Genomic DNA, 16,008 nt, shown 5'->3' on the forward strand with positions numbered 1-16,008 from the left:
AGAGAAAAGGAATAGCAAAAAGAAGAAGTACTTTAAGTTGTGTGATGATGCCACCTGGCAATGAATCAAATAGATATTTGTGGTATAAACTCCATATTTATAAACCAGCAGTTAAAAACTGGCACTGTATTCATGGCCATGCCCCTAATGCCATAGAAACTGGACAAAGGGACAAGACATAAAATGCCTTTCCGGTTTAGCCACTTACCGTGCCAAAGGGGCCACCCGTGTGAGTCAAACAGTGAATTTTCACTGTCGCCGTGGTAACAGTAGTTTGTGTAGAGGTCACTGCTAATAATGTGCTGTAAATGGTTGTCCTGCCAGTGGAGATCACATGCCTCAATGGCTCGTGTGAACACAGTCCGGTGAGGCCTGTTTGCAGTATCTGTCAGCGAATTGAAATAGGTACATTAATTGGGTGCACAAAAGAACAGCTCACAGAACCAATGTCCAGCAAATCACGTTGTGGTATATTCAACCCCTCCCTTAAAAACATACCAAAGTGTGTCAATGCATCTCTGACAAAAGAATGTGGTGCAGAGTAATTCCACCAATTATTCATATATGACAAAATAATACATGTACACGAAACAGTTTGTGGTGTTTTGAAAGATGTAACATAAATACAAGCTATTGGCTACCGGTGGTGGCCATGAGCTGAGTAGTCGCATGAAAGTTCTTGTCTAAGAACTTTGACTACGGCCTTTTAACCCCAACAAATGGGTACCAAAAGTACCTGTAATCCCCCAGTCTAACACCCATCGACTGCACTGCCAAGCAAGGTGGGAAAGAACCAGCCACCCAGCCGAAAAGCCAGTGGAGACGAGGGGAAGGAAACCACAGCCTCTGAGCAGGGAACCAGATGAAGAGGCACAGAACTGGTGAGGGTCGACCCCGCAGAGCTCCTAGTGCAGACCCAGGAGCTGATGGACAAATTGATGTGCGTTATCACCGCTAAGCTCCAGAGAAATAGGGAGATGAGAAGAGACCTTCTGGCAGCCATCAAAACGGCAGTGGAAGCTGCGACGGCCCCCATAAAGTAGGCAATGGATAATATTGAGCGAAGGCTGGAGGCCCAGGAGATGTCGACAAGGGACATCGAAAAAGCCACCATGGACCAAGGGGATCGGATCGTGGCACTCGAGGCCAAGGTAGCGAGCCTGGTCAGGACCCAGAAAGGACTGACGGATAAAGTAGACGACCAGGATGACAGGTTGCGTCGACAGAATCTGAGAATCGTGGGGTTGGCAGAGGGAATGGAGGGGAGAAACCCCACAGAGTACGCAGCAGCAATGCTGGGGAAGCTGGTTGGTGAGGAGGGCTTCGCCACGACCCCAGAGGTGTATTGCGCCCATAGGTCGCTTCGGCAGCGGGCCAGTGCTGGGGAACCACCGCGGGAGATGACAGTGAGGCTCCACAGGTACTAGGACAAAGGGCAGATCCTGAGGTGGGTGAAGAGCACGAGCAGGTGCAATTGGGAAGGACATTCCATCCGCCTGTATCAGGACATTGGTGCTGATCTGGTCAAGCATTGGGAAGAATTCAACAGTGACAAATCCATGCTGTACAAAAGTGGGGTGGGGTTTGGTAGACTGCACCCGGCCAAGCAATGGGTCACATACCAGGGTACTACTTTGACACCCTGGAGAACAGCAAAAGATTTGTCCAGAAAAAAGGACTGGGCAATGGTCAGAACGCAGGCTGCAAGAGATTGAGAGCGGCAGTGACCAACACAGGCAGAAGCGTGGAGAGTTGGCGAAAATGAGGAAGTAGTCGGCAAACACCTTGAATGGGCCATGAGCAAGGGCAGGCCCGGACGAACAGGGCCAGGCCCACAGGGAGAGTATGGTTGACCCCACGAGAGGAGGGGAGGGGAGAGGAGGGGGGAGAACCCCGTCCCCACCCAATCCGGATAATAACATGGAACGTGAGGGGCCTCGATGGGCCAGTGAAAAGATTCAGAGTTCTCACCAATCTCAAGAGTCTGAGGGCGGACGTAGCCTTCCTAAAGGAGACACACCTGAGAGAGATAGGCACCGTCGGCGGGTAAGGAAAGGCTGGGTGGGACAAGCGTTTGGTTCATGATTGGACACCAGGACCGGGGGGGGGGGGGCATACTAATCACAGAATCATAAAATCCCTGCAGTGTAGAAGAAAACCCACGTGTGTGCAAACTCCACGCAGTCACCCGAGGCCAGAATTGAACCCGGGTTCCTGAAGCTGTGAGGCAGCAGTGCTAACCACTATGCCACCATGCTGTTCAACAGGACAGTTTCATTCACAGTGACGAGCACAGTGACGGACCGGGGGTGGGGGTGGGGGGGGGGGTGATGGTCACCGGGACTCTGGAATGGGCCCTAGTCTTGCTAAATATATACGCCCCCTACTGGAATGTTGCAGAATTAGTCAAGAAAAAGATGGCTGAAATCCCAGCACTAAATAGCCACCGACTTGTCATGGTGGGAGGACTTTAACTGCGTACAGGACCCGACAATGACAGATTCAACTCTAGGACAGGAACTGTGTCAGGTACGGCACGAAAATTGAATGCCTTTATTGGGAGGGGGAGGGGGGGCTTGCTCCGTGCCGGTTCAATCATGTTAGCTAAAAATAATTCTCCTTTTTCTCTTATGTGCACAAGGCCTACTCACGCATAGATTTTATTTGTCATAGGGAAAATGGTGTTTCCAGAGGTAACAAAGGCGGAATAATCCACAATTGTAATCTCCGGCTACACGGCACATTACACGGACGCTAGGTTGGAGAAGGGCCGGCCCTCCCATGGAGGCTGGATTCAGCTCTCTTCTCCGATACGGAATTCTGTATAAAGATATCCCAAGCCATCGATGACCATGTAACCTGCAATCAGAATGGGGATGTCTCACCCTCCACGTTCTGGGAGGCACTGAAGGCAGTGACCAGGGGCAAAATCATAGCTTATAGGGCAATTTGGGACAGGAAAGAAATGGCAGTCAAGCAGTGGATGATCGACTCCATGCTGGAGGTGGATTGACGGTATTCCACAGCCTCAACTGTGGAACTGCTGGTGCAGTGGAAAAGCTGCAGATGGACAGAATTAGAAAAAATGATTCAGTTGTTCCTTCCAATCAAAATATTTAAAAGTTAAAGGGATTCAGTGGAGCAGATACAGCAAAACTATTTCCCCTAATGGAGGAGCGAAATTGGCAAATATTTTTCCCCTAACCGAGTGTGAAAATCTGGAACTTGTTCTTCTGAAAGATTGTGGATGCAGTGTCAAATGAAAATTTCAAGATTAAGATACATTGTTTTCTTTAGGCAAGTGGGAAAAACGGTTGGTTAATGAAGTTGAGTTACAGATCGGCCAAGATCTAATAAGAGTGACATAACAGGCTGCAGGGGCTGAATGGCCTACTCCAGTGTCAATGATTTTTATACCTGCACACACTTGCCTTCCCAGCAATCAGGGAGGTTGTGCAGGTAGAAATGCAAGCTGGGAATGATAACTTTCAGAAAGTCCCTGCAGCTGCTAGTATTGTGGAATTTGCACGCACCTGCAGATTGAGCAGATTTGACATTATCGGGGGTCCACCAAATCAAAGAGCTGCTTCGACTGAATGTAAAAATTCTTTATATGGTTATATGAAAACCACCTCGCATGACACCATACAAAAAAATAAAATGACTGCCAAGTGCTGTGTCTCCCACATATCACAGCCTAATGCCAAACTTAACATCGTACATCCCAATTATATTTTTATTCCAAATTTTACAACTGCAAAAATCAAAAAAGCCTTCAAAATTATTTTCCCTAGTAATTTAGTCTAATTTTAAAATCACACTTCAAATTAATGCAGTTAAAAAACACATTTAAAGTCAGGTGTGATTTTAAAAAAAAAAAGTCTTTGCTAATGGCTCTTCAAAACATACGCGGGCAAATATTTTTCCCCTAAACTTCATTTCCGGGAGCGGGAGAGAGAGAGGGAGCCGGAGTGCAGTGAATGCAGCTTGGGATTCAGGTAGGTGTTTAAACTTGCCCCCAGGTTCCAGCGGCCTTCATTTCCGGGAGCGGGAGAGAGAGAGGGAGCCGGAGTGCAGCTTGGGAATTCAGGTAGGTGTTTAAACTTGCCCCTAGGTTCCAGTGGCCTTCATTTCCGGAAGCGGGAGAGAGAGAGGGAGCCGGAATGCAGCGAGTGCAGCTTGGGATTCAGGTAGGTGTTTAAACTTGCCCCCAGGTTCCATCGGCCTTCATTTCTGGGAGCGGGAGAGAGAGAGGGAGCCGAAGTGCAGTTTGAGAATCAGGTAGGTGCTTAAGTGTTTGATTTTTTACCTCTACTGAAGTTGGGCGGTTACTAAACTCCCACCCTTCCACCTCCTCTAACCTGAGGGGGTGAGTGAATATCAGGTAAGCTCTCTCTTTTCTTTTTCTTTTATCCGCAAGTTATAGCTTCAGATTTTCGGCGGGAGCAGCGGCCAGGGGTCTGTCGGGAAGGTAAGTAGCTGGGAGAAATTTAACTCTTTGTGGGTTGGTAAGTATTGTGATTGGTAAGTAAAATCCTTATTCCCTTCACTTATTCATTATTTTATATTATATTTTGAATCAGTTAAGGTAAAGTGTCAAAATGGCAGGAGATCCCAGACCCGTATTATGCTCCTCGTGCTCAATGTGGGAGTTCAGGGACGTGGCCGATGCCCCTGACTCCTTAATGTGCGGGACGCGTGTCCAGCTGCAACTCCTGTTAGACCGCATTACGGCTCTGGAGCTGCGGATGGACTCACTTTGGAGCATCCACGATGCTGAGGAGGTCGTGGATAGCACGTTCAGTGAGTTGGTCACACCACAGATTAGGATTGGTAAGGGAGAGAGAGAATGGATGATCAAAAGGCAGAGAAAGAGCAGGAAGGCAGTGCAGGTGTCCCCTGCGGTCATCTCCCTCCAAAACAGGTATACTGTTTTGGATACTGTTGGGGGAGAAAACCAGGTATACTGTTTTAGATACTGTTGGGGGAGATGACTCACCAGGGGAAGGCAGGCTCATGGCACCGTGGCTGGCTCTGCTGCACAGAAGGGCAGGAAAAAGACTGGCAGGGCTATAGTCATAGGGGATTCAATCATAAGGGGAGTAGACAGGCGTTTCTGTGGTCGAAAACGAGACTCCCGAATGGTATGTTGCCTCCCGGGTGCATGGGTCAGGGATGTCTCAGATCGGCTGCAGGACATACTGAAGGGGGAGGGTGAACAGCCAGTTGTCGTGGTGCATATAGGCACCGACGATATAGGTAAAAAATGGAATGAGGTCCTACACTCAGAATTTAGGGAGTTAGGAGATAAGTTAAAAAGTAGGACCTCAAAAGGTAGTAATCTCAGGATTGCTACCAGTGCCACGAGACAGAGTAGAAATTCAAGAATAGTCAGAATGAATACGTGGCTTGAGAGATGGTGCAGGAGGGAGGGGGTTCAGATTTGTGGGACATTGGAACCGGTTCTGGGGGCGGTGGGACCATTACAAATCGGATGGTCTATACCTAGGCAGGACTGGAACCAATGTCCTAGGGGTGCTTTTGCTAACACTGTTGGGGAGGTTTTAAACTTAGGTGGCAGGGGGATGGGAAACAGATTAGGAAGTTAGAGGTCAGTAAAGAGGCAGCAACTAAAGCCAGTAAGGTACTAGATAGTAAACTCCATGTGACTAAGGGGAAGAGTAGCCAGGGAAGAGATGATGAACTCAAAGGGACAGGTGGTCTGAGGTGCATTTGTTTCAATGCGAGAAGTATAGCAGGTAAGGCAGATGAACTTATGGCTTCAATTAGTACCTGGGAATATGATGTTATTGGTGGCACGGAGACTTGGTTGAGGGAAGGGCAAGACTGGCAACTAAATATCCCAGGGTATAGATGCTTCAGGAGGGATAGAGAGGGAGGTAAAAGGGGCGGAGGAGTTGCATTACTGGTCAGAGATGATATCACAGCTATGATTAAGGAGGGCACGATGGAGGATTTGAGCACTGAGGCAATATGGGTAGAGCTAAGAAATATGAAAGGTGCAGTAACATTGTTGGGACTTTACCACAGGCCTCCCAAAAGCGAGCGTGAAGTAGAGGTACAAATATGTAGAAAAAGATTATAGAAAAATGTAGGAGCAATAGGGCGGTCGTGATGGGAGATTTTAACTTCCCCAACATTGAATGGGACTCATGTAGTGTTGGAGGTGTAGATGGAGCAGAATTTGTAAGGAGCATCCAGGAGACTTTTTTAGAGCAGTATGTAAATAGTCCAACTCGGGAAGGGGCCATACTGGACCTGTTATTGGGGAATGATCCCGGCCAGGTGGTTAAAGCTTCAGTCGGTGATTACTTTGGGAATAGTGATCACAATTCCGTAAGTTTTAGAGTATTCATGGACAAAGATGAGAGCGGTCCTAAAGAAAGAGTGCTAAATTGGGGAAAGGCCAAGTATAACAAAATTCAGCAGGAGCTAGGGAATGTGGATTGGGAGCAGCTCTTTAAGGGTAAATCCACATTTGAAATGTGGGAGTCTTTTAAGGAAAGGTTGATTAGAGTGCAGGACAGGCACGTCCCTGTGAAAATGAGGGATAGAAATGGCAAGATTAGGGAACCATGGATGACAGGTGGAATTGTGAGACTAGCTAAAATGAAAAAGGAAGCATATGTAAGATCTAGGCGACTTAAACTGATGAAGCTCTGGAGGAATATCAGGAAAGTAGGACAAATCTCAAACGCGCAATAAAGGGGGCTAAAAGGTGTCATGAAATATCTTTGGCTAACAGGGTTAAGGAAACTCCCAAAGCCTTTTATTCGTATATAAGGAGCAAGAGGGTAACTAGAGAAAGGATTGGCCCACTCAAAGACAAAAGAGGGAATTTATGCGTGGAGTCGGAGGAAATGGGTGAGATTCTTTCATGAGTACTTTGCACCGGTATTCACCAAGGAGAGGGACATGACGGATGTTGAGGGTAAGGATGGATGTTTAAATACTCTAGGTCAAGTCGGCATAAGGAAGGGGGAAGTTTTGGGTATTCTAAAAGGCATTAAGGTGGACAACTCCCCAGGTCCGGATGGGATTTATCCCAGGTTACGGAGGGAAGAGAGGGAAGAAATAGCTGGGGCGTTAACAGATATCTTTGCAGCATCCTTGAGCACAGGTGAGGTCCCGGAGGACTGGAGAATTGCAAATGTTGTCCCTTTGTTTAAGAAGGGTAGCAGGGATAATCCAGGGAATTATAGACCTATGAACTGGACGTCAGTGGTAGGCAAACTGTTGGAGAAGATACTGAGGGATAGGATCTATTCCCATTTGGAAGAAAATAGACTTATCAGTGATAGGCAGCATGGTTTTGTGCAGGGAAGGTCATGTCTTACAAACTTAATAGAATTCTTTGAGGAAGTGACAACGTTAATTGATGAGGGAAGGGCTGTAGATGTCTTTTACATGGACTTCAGTAAGGCGTTTGATAAAGTTTCCCATGGCAGGTTGATGGAAAAAGTGAAGTCGTATGGGGTTCAGGGTGTACTAGCTAGATGGATAAAGAACTGGCTGGGCAACAGGAGACAGAGAGTAGTGGTGGAAGGGAGTGTCTCAAAATGGAGAAAGGTGACTAGTGGCGTTCCACAGGGATCCGTGCTCGGACCACTGTTGTTTGTGATATACATAAATGATCTGGACGAAGGTATAGGTGGTCTGATTAGCAAGTTTGCAGATGATACTAAGATTGGTGGAGTAGCAGATAGCGAGGAGGACTGTCAGAGAATACAGCAAAATGTAAATAGATTGGAGAGTTGGGCAGTTGAAATGGCAGATGGAGTTCAATCCAGGCAAATGCGAGGTGATGCATTTTGGAAGATCTAATTCAAGAGCGGACTATACGGTCAATGGAAGAGGCCTGGGGAAAATTGAAGTACAGAGAGATCTGGGAGTTCAAGTCCATTGTACCCTGAAGGTGGCAATGCAGGTCGATAGGAGTGGTCAAGAAGGCATTCAGCACGATTGCCTTCATAGGACGCGGTATTGAGTACAAGAGTCGGCAGGTCATGTTACAGCTGTATAGGACTTTGGTTAGGGCACATTTGGAATACTGTGCGCAGTTCTGGTCGCCACATTACCAGAAGAATGTGGATGCTTTAGAGAGGGTGCAGAGGAGGTTCACCAGGATGTTGCCTGGCTATGAAGAAAGGTCGAGTAGATTAGGATTGTTTTCGTTGGAAAGACGGAGGTTGAGGGGGGACCTGATTGAGGTCTACAAAATTATGAGAGGTATGGACAGGGTGGATAGGAACAAGCTTTTTCCAAGAGTGGGGATGTCAATTATAAGGGGTCATGGTTTCAAGGTGAGAGGGGGAAAGTTTAAGGGAGATGTGCGTGGAAAGTGTTTTACGCAGAGGGTGGTGGATGCCTGGAACGCTTTGCCAGCGGAGGTGGTAGAGGCGGGCACAATAGCCTCATTTAAGATGCGTATAGACAGATATATGAACGGGCGGGGAACAGAGGGAAGTAGATCCTTGGAAAATAGGTGACAGGTTTAGATAAAGGATCTGAATCGGCGCAGGCTGGGAGGGCCAAAGGGCCTGTTCCTGTGCTGTAATTTTCTTTGTTCTTTGTTACTCCTTGCTGGAGAGACAGACATCAGGAACCTCTCCTGAATTTGCTCAAATAGTTAATATTCCTGTGTCAGCATTGACAAGCTATTTAATCTTACAGGCATCATGGACTGATCCAATCCAGTAACTCATCCATGTTTATGGAGGATCTCTACTAGTACCCCAATGACCCTAAATCCAAGACACTCTTGATCTGTTTATCATAGCTGGCCAGTGGATAAACTTGTGGAACCACCAGCAGATCTTTAAAAACATAGACTTGAGGAATCATTTGCATCCAAATTCACAGCTTTTCCCATTCCTTCATCAATTGTACTCTTTCAAATATTCATCCATTTTGTATGTAAAAGTTAGTTTGGATTCTGCTTTCACCCATTTCTGGCAGCACATCAATGTCCAAACCCAAAGTTAAAATAAATTATTCCAGTGTGGTAACCTTACAGTGATGTCCTCCTGTTATTAAGGGCAGCCTTTTCTGGCCCGCCGGCCCACTCTCTTCCCCCCCCCCCCCCCCCCCCCGCCCCCACCACCAATAATCACTGTTTAATTGCACAAGCAAAGAGTCCAGTTGCATTGCAGCTTCATTTAATCCTCACCTTGGTTCGCATTTGCACCCTGAGGCAAAGCATTGGTTAAATTGGGCAGCTCATTTCCATGGTTTCCATCCTCCCAGGGACAAACGTCAACACAGTTCCATTTTCTGAGCTGCTTTAGCCAGCCTGCTTTCTGCTCAGGCTTGCAATGGGGGTTTAAGACTATACACATCCACAGAGCACCTAAGAATCCAAAAGCAGACAGGCAAATTTAAATGATGGCTTCAAATCAAAAAACTCAGAATAATTTCAAATACAGCCCATGAAGATTCTGGGATACAAAGTACAAACTTGAATCTTCATCGGTATTAATAAATATCCAGGAGGAAGTAGCTCTTACTCATACAAGCCAATTTGCATCAGCAGCAGATGGGGCCTGTATTTTAGTATATTGCCATTTCTCATTTCCCTATTGAAATAAACTCATGATAAAGTTTCTCCACAAAAAAAGAAACCAACTATTTAATACCAATTTTGTACAGTGAACTATCAAAATAAAACTAAGACCAAAAGAAAATCTTTAAAGTATTATATTAGCATCTAATGAAGAGGGCACTCGGTGGTGCATATTGACTCAATGTTTTAAACTACATTATAATATTTATGCACTCTTATCTGATCTTTTGTCCTATAAAATGAGGATTTTCCCTGTCTGGCAAAGCTGAAAAAATAGATATTTTTGATCAACAGCTTTCATCTTATGGAGGACACTTCAGACCAATTTACATCCAACAACCTGCTCTGAAAACTCTGACAAATTCCACTCTGACAAACCCCAGCAGCTGAGGCCATCCACAACATTCTTAAACCATCAACATCATGTTTGTCCCATCTATTATTGTTAACAGATCCTTAAAAAAATAAATCCAGGACCTCGATCCCCGCCTTCACCTAAAACCATCAATTCTACCTTGGGCCATACATTTCATTGAAATCAGTTTAGATACATTGTTTACAAATAACAAACGAACAGACAGGGGCAAAAGTATTACCTCCAATCACCTTCAGTGGTGGCGTTACCTAGAATAAGGGGTCAGGGGAGAAGGATGAGAAAACAAAAACACCAACATGGATGGATCAGCATGGGTTTTATATTCATTCTGCTCCGTTTCCAAACCAAACCATGCAGTGTGAGGATTTGAACGTCAGATGCCAGGGAGTAGAGTTAAGCCACACAAGTGCCAGTCAACAAAGAACAAAGAACAAAGAAATGTACAGCACAGGAACAGGCCCTTCGGCCCTCCAAGCCCGTGCCGACCATGCTGCCCGACTAAACTACAATCTTCTACACTTCCTGGGTCCATATCCTTCTATTCCCATCCTATTCATATATTTGTCAAGATGCCCCTTAAATGTCCCTATGGTCCCTGCTTCCACTACCTCCTCCGGTAGCGAGTTCCAGGCACCCACTACACTCTGCGTAAAATACTTGCCTCGTACATCTACTCTAAACCTTGCCCCTCTCACCTTAAACCTATGCCCCCTAGTAATTGACCCCGCTACCCTGGGGAAAAGCCTCTGACTATCCACTCGGTCTATGCCCCTCATAATTTTATATACCTCTATCAGGTCTCCCCTCAACCTCCTTTGTTCCAGTGAGAACAAACCGAGTTTATTCAATCGCTCCTCATAGCTAATGTCCTCCATACCAGGCAACATTCTGGTAAATCTCTTCTGCACCCTCTCTAAAGCCTCCACATCCTTCTGGTAGTGTGGCTACCAGAATTGAACACTATATTCCAAGTGTGGCCTAACTAAGGTTCTATACAGCTGCAACATGACTTGCCAATTCTTATACTCAATGCCCCGGCCAATGAAGGCAAGCATGCCGTATGCCTTCTTGACTATCTTCTCCACCTGTGTTGCCCCTTTCAATGACCTGTGGACCTGTACTCCTAGATCTCTTTGACTTTCAATACTCTTGAGGGTTCTACCATTCACTGTATATTCCCTACCTGCATTAGACCTTCCAAAATGCATTACCTCACATTTGTCTGGATTAAACTCCATCTGCCATTTCTCCGCCCAAGTCTCCAGACAATCTAAATCCTGCTGTATCCTCCGACAGTCCTCATCGCTATCCGCAATTCCACCAACCTTTGTGTCGTCTGCAAACTTACTAATCAGACCAGTTATATTTTCCTCCAAATCATTTATATATACTACAAAGAGCAATGGTCCCAGCACTGATCCCTGTGGAACACCACTGGTCACAGCCCTCCAATTAGAAAAGCATCCCTCCATTGCTACTCTCTGCCTTCTATGGCCTAGCCAGTTCTGTATCCACCTTGCCAGCTCACCCCTGATCCCATGTGACTTCACCTTTTGTACTAGTCTACCATGAGGGACCTTGTCAAAGGCCTTACTGAAGTCCATATAGACAACATCTACTGCCCTACCTGCATCAATCATCTTAGTGACCTCCTCGAAAAACTCTATCAAGTTAGTGAGACACGACCTCCCCTTCACAAAACCGTGCTGCCTCTCACTAATACGTCCATTTGCTTCCAAATGGGAGTAGATCCTGTCTCGAAGAATTCTCTCCAGTGATTTCCCTACCACTGAAGTAAGGCTCACCGGCCTGTAGTTCCCGGGATTATCCTTGCTACCCTTCTTAAACAGAGGAACAACATTGGCTATTCTCCAGTCCTCCGGGACATCCCCTGAAGACAGCGAGGATCCAAAGATTTCTGTCAAGGCCTCAGCAATTTCCTCTCCAGCCTCCTTCAGTATTCTGGGGTAGATCCCATCAGGCCCTGGGGACTTATCTACCTTAATATTTTTTAAGACACCCAACACCTCGTCTTTTTGGATCACAATGTGACCCAGGCTATCTACACCCCCTTCTCCAGACTCAACATCTACCAATTCCTTCTCTTTGGTGAATACTGATGCAAAGTATTCATTTAGTACCTCGCCCATTTCCTCTGGCTCCACACATAGATTCCCTTTCCTATCCTTCAGTGGGCCAACCCTTTCCCTGGCTACCCTCTTGCTTTTTATGTACGTGTAAAAAGCCTTGGGATTTTCCTTAACCCTATTTGCCAATGACTTTTCGTGACCCCTTCTAGCCCTCCTGACTCCTTGCTTAAGTTCCTTACTACTTTCCTTATATTCCACGCAGGCTTCGTCTGTTCCCAGCCTTTTAGCCCTGATAAATGCCTCCTTTTTCTTTTTGACGAGGCCTACAATATCACTCGTCATCCAAGGTTCCCGAAAATTGCCGTATTTATCTTTCTTCCTCACAGGAACATGCCGGTCCTGTATTCCTTTCAACTGCCACTTGAAAGCCTCCCACAGGTCAGATGTTGATTTGCCCTCAAACATCCGCCCCCAATCTATGTTCTTCAGTTCCCGCCTAATATTGTTATAATTAGCCTTCCCCCAATTTAGCACATTCATCCTCGACCACTCTTATCCTTGTCCACCAGTACTTTAAAACTTACTGAATTGTGGTCACTGTTACCGAAATGCTCCCCTACTGAAACATCTACCACCTGGCCGGGCTCATTCCCCAATACCAGGTCCAGTACCGCCCCTTCCCTAGTTGGACTGTCTACATATTGTTTTAAGAAGCCCTCCTGGATGCTCCTTACAAACTCCGCCCCGTCTAAGCCCCTGGCACTAAGTGAGTCCCAGTCAATATTGGGGAAGTTGAAGTCTCCCATCACCACAACCCTGGTGTTTTTACTCTTTTCCAAAATCTGTCTACCTATCTGCTCCTCTATCTCCCGCTGGCTGTTGGGAGGCCTGTAGTATACCCCCAACATTGTGACTGCACCCTTCTTATTCCTGATCTCTACCCATATAGCCTCACTGCCCTCTGAGGTGTCCTCTCGCAGTACAGCTGTGATATTCTCCCGAACAAGTAGCGCAACTCCACCTCCCCTTTTACATCCCCCTCTATCCCGCCTGAAACATCTAAATCCTGGAATGTTTAGCTGCCAATCCTGCCCTTCCCTCAACCAGGTCTCTGTAATGGCCACAACATCATAGTTCCACGTACTAATCCAAGCTCTAAGTTCATCTGCCTTACCCGTAATGCTCCTTGCATTAAAACATATGCACTTCAGGCCACCAGACCCGCTGTGTTCAGCAACTTCTCCCCGTCTGCTCTGCCTCAGAGCCACACTGTCCCTATTCCCTAGTTCTCCCTCAATGCTCTCACCTTCTGACCTATTGCTCCCGTGCCCACCCCCCTGCCATACTAGTTTAAACCCTCCAGTGTGACACTAGCAAACCTCGCGGCCAGGATATTTATGCCTCTCCGGTTTAGATGCAACCCGTCCTTCTTATACAGGTCACATCTGCCCCGGAAGAGCTCCCAGTGGTCCAGATAATGGAAACCCTCCCTCCTACACCAGCTGTTTAGCCACGTGTTTATCTGCTCTATCTTCCTATTTCTAGCCTCACTGGCACGTGGCACCCTCACTGAGAATCTAACCACCTTTTGCTGGCATTCACTGGTATTACCATCATCAAATCGCCACCATCAACATCATTGGGGTTACCATTGACGAGAAACTAAACTGTATCAGCCATATAAATACTGTGGCTACAACAGCAGGTCAGAGGCCATGGCAGGTAACTCACGTCTTGAATGTCAAAGCCCACCTGTTACCTGCAAGGTACATTTCAGGAATATGCTGGAATACTCCATTTTCATAAGATTTCATAGAATTTACAGTGCAGAAGGAGGCCATTTGACCCATCGAGTCTGCACCGGCTCTTGGAAAGAGCACCCTACCCAAGGTCCACACCTCCACACTATCCCCATAACCCAGTAACCCCACCCAACACTAAGTGCAATTTTGGACACGATGGGCAATTTAGCATGGTCAATCCACCTAATCTTTGGACTGTGGGAGGAAACCGGAGCACCCGGAGGAAATCCACACGCACAGGGGGAGAATGTGCAGACTCCGCACAGACAGTGACCCAAGTTGGGAATCGAACCTGGGACCCTGGAGCTGTGAAGCAATTGTGCTATCCACAATGCTACCGTGCTGCCCGGGTGCTTGGGTGAATCCAGCTCCAGAAAACACTCAAGATGATCAACACAAGATTGAAGATTGGAGAAAAAGCAGCCCGCTTCATTGGCACCCTCACCCACCACCTTAAACACCCACTCCCTCCACTACCAAACACACAGTTGCAGCAGCATGTACTATACAAGATGTACTGCAGCAACTCACCAAGACTCCTTCGGCAGCATCTTCCAAACTCACGACCTCTACTACCTAGGACAAGGGCAGCATATATACAGGAACACCATCACCTTCATGTTTCCCGCCAAGACCCCCAGCATCCTTCATGGTCACGGAATCAAAATCCTGGAACTCCCCAAAAGGACTGCCACACAAAAGGAATGGGCAACAAATGCTGGCCTTGCCAGTGATGCTCACATCCCAAAAATTATTTTTTTAAATAGCTTGGATGGCCATCTGAAACGTCCCGTTAGGTGCTGGTACGAGATAGCTCTTGAAAGCAGGCAGCTGCCAGCAGCAAAGAAGAAAAGGCTAATCAACCAAACATGGAAGCGAGTTGACAATTACAATCAAAAATTGAACTTGACAAAAAGAGTTTGATTGTATTCCAACTGATTACAGATGCAAAATCTTATTTGTTTGAAATTTCTGTCTTTATTTGAAGGATATTTTGTTCGACTCACATACACACTGATGTAAACAGTTTAATTTGCTTCTCACAAATTGGATAATGTCCAATGTCTGTGGCATCATGAGGTGAAGCCAAAAGGGTAGAAACATAAATTTAGTTTGAAATTGAGGTTATAATACATGCAATGAAGTGGCTTTCTACAGACTGGAGTTCACAGCATTTCAGAAGGAAAAGATTATATATGGGTCCTTCATACAAGTCTGGAACATAACGCAATTACATTAAATATTATAGGGTGTGATTTAACGGAAATGAAACAGAGTTGCGTGCCGGGCGCATTTAGCTGGGTGTTTCCCGTTGCTTGCAGCACCAAGAATGACTCCGCTACTAAATGGGACTCTGCTGCATTTCTGGACCTCGGCGAGGAACGCCCCACCGAGGTCGTACTTGGGCCCATCGCCTGCATGAAAGAGCTCCGCTTGCCAGTGCAGGAAGAGATTGTGGTGCCATTCTTATGACGTCCCAACCTCTATTCACACACCTCCCCCCAACATCGACTCCGTAAATCCCCCTCCCCCAAACGCCCCAACTAGAAACGCCCCAACTAGAGGGTCCTGCACCCCACCTCATAAGGACAGGACACCCCCGGGTCTAAACCTCAGCATGGGCAAAATGCCATCTGAGCACCCGAAGGCAGTGCCAGGTTACAACCCTTAGAGCCTGGGCACCCAGGGGGAACACCCCCCCCCCCCCCCCCCACCCCCCCACAAGTGCCGGTACACCTGGTCCACGTTTATGGACACCAGCGTTAACCGCCGCATACTTGGTGCTTTGACCCCGGGCACTGGGTAGATCCGGCATAGACATATCTCGTTAAAGCTCACGGTCGTGACAAGGCCGGTAAATCTCGTGAGGGGCCTCTCGATGGATTTACTGGCCTTGTCGCATCCAGAGTCGAGGGTGACGAGGTCGATAGATCGCACCCATAATTTACATTTTGTGAACCATCCGTCGACCTCATCGCTCTAGCAAGGTCTAAACGAATATGATTTTCATATGATTTTCATTAGTTGTTGCCCGGTTACACGTGTGTAAGTATGTGGACATCGGCAAGCAAACTTTTATTAAAAAAGACCCAACATTCATCCACCGCAGAAAGCTTTAGGAGCCTGCAGCTCAATTGCAATTAAAAACAAATGGAA

The 16,008-nt window shown here is 46.8% G+C and overlaps 1 protein-coding gene across 1 annotated transcript in view; it reads right to left on the bottom strand.

Moving 5' to 3' along the window:
- Window positions 1-16,008, bottom strand: part of LOC140408976 (zinc finger SWIM domain-containing protein 6-like) — a 282,372-nt gene that overhangs the window by 63,493 nt on the left and 202,871 nt on the right. The window contains 2 exon segments of the mRNA XM_072496972.1: window positions 209-385; window positions 9,191-9,370. Coding sequence (XP_072353073.1) covers window positions 209-385; window positions 9,191-9,370 — 357 coding nt within the window.

The sequence above is a fragment of the Scyliorhinus torazame genome, chromosome 3 (genome assembly GCF_047496885.1).
Source record: "Scyliorhinus torazame isolate Kashiwa2021f chromosome 3, sScyTor2.1, whole genome shotgun sequence".
Lineage (NCBI taxonomy): Eukaryota > Metazoa > Chordata > Chondrichthyes > Carcharhiniformes > Scyliorhinidae > Scyliorhinus > Scyliorhinus torazame.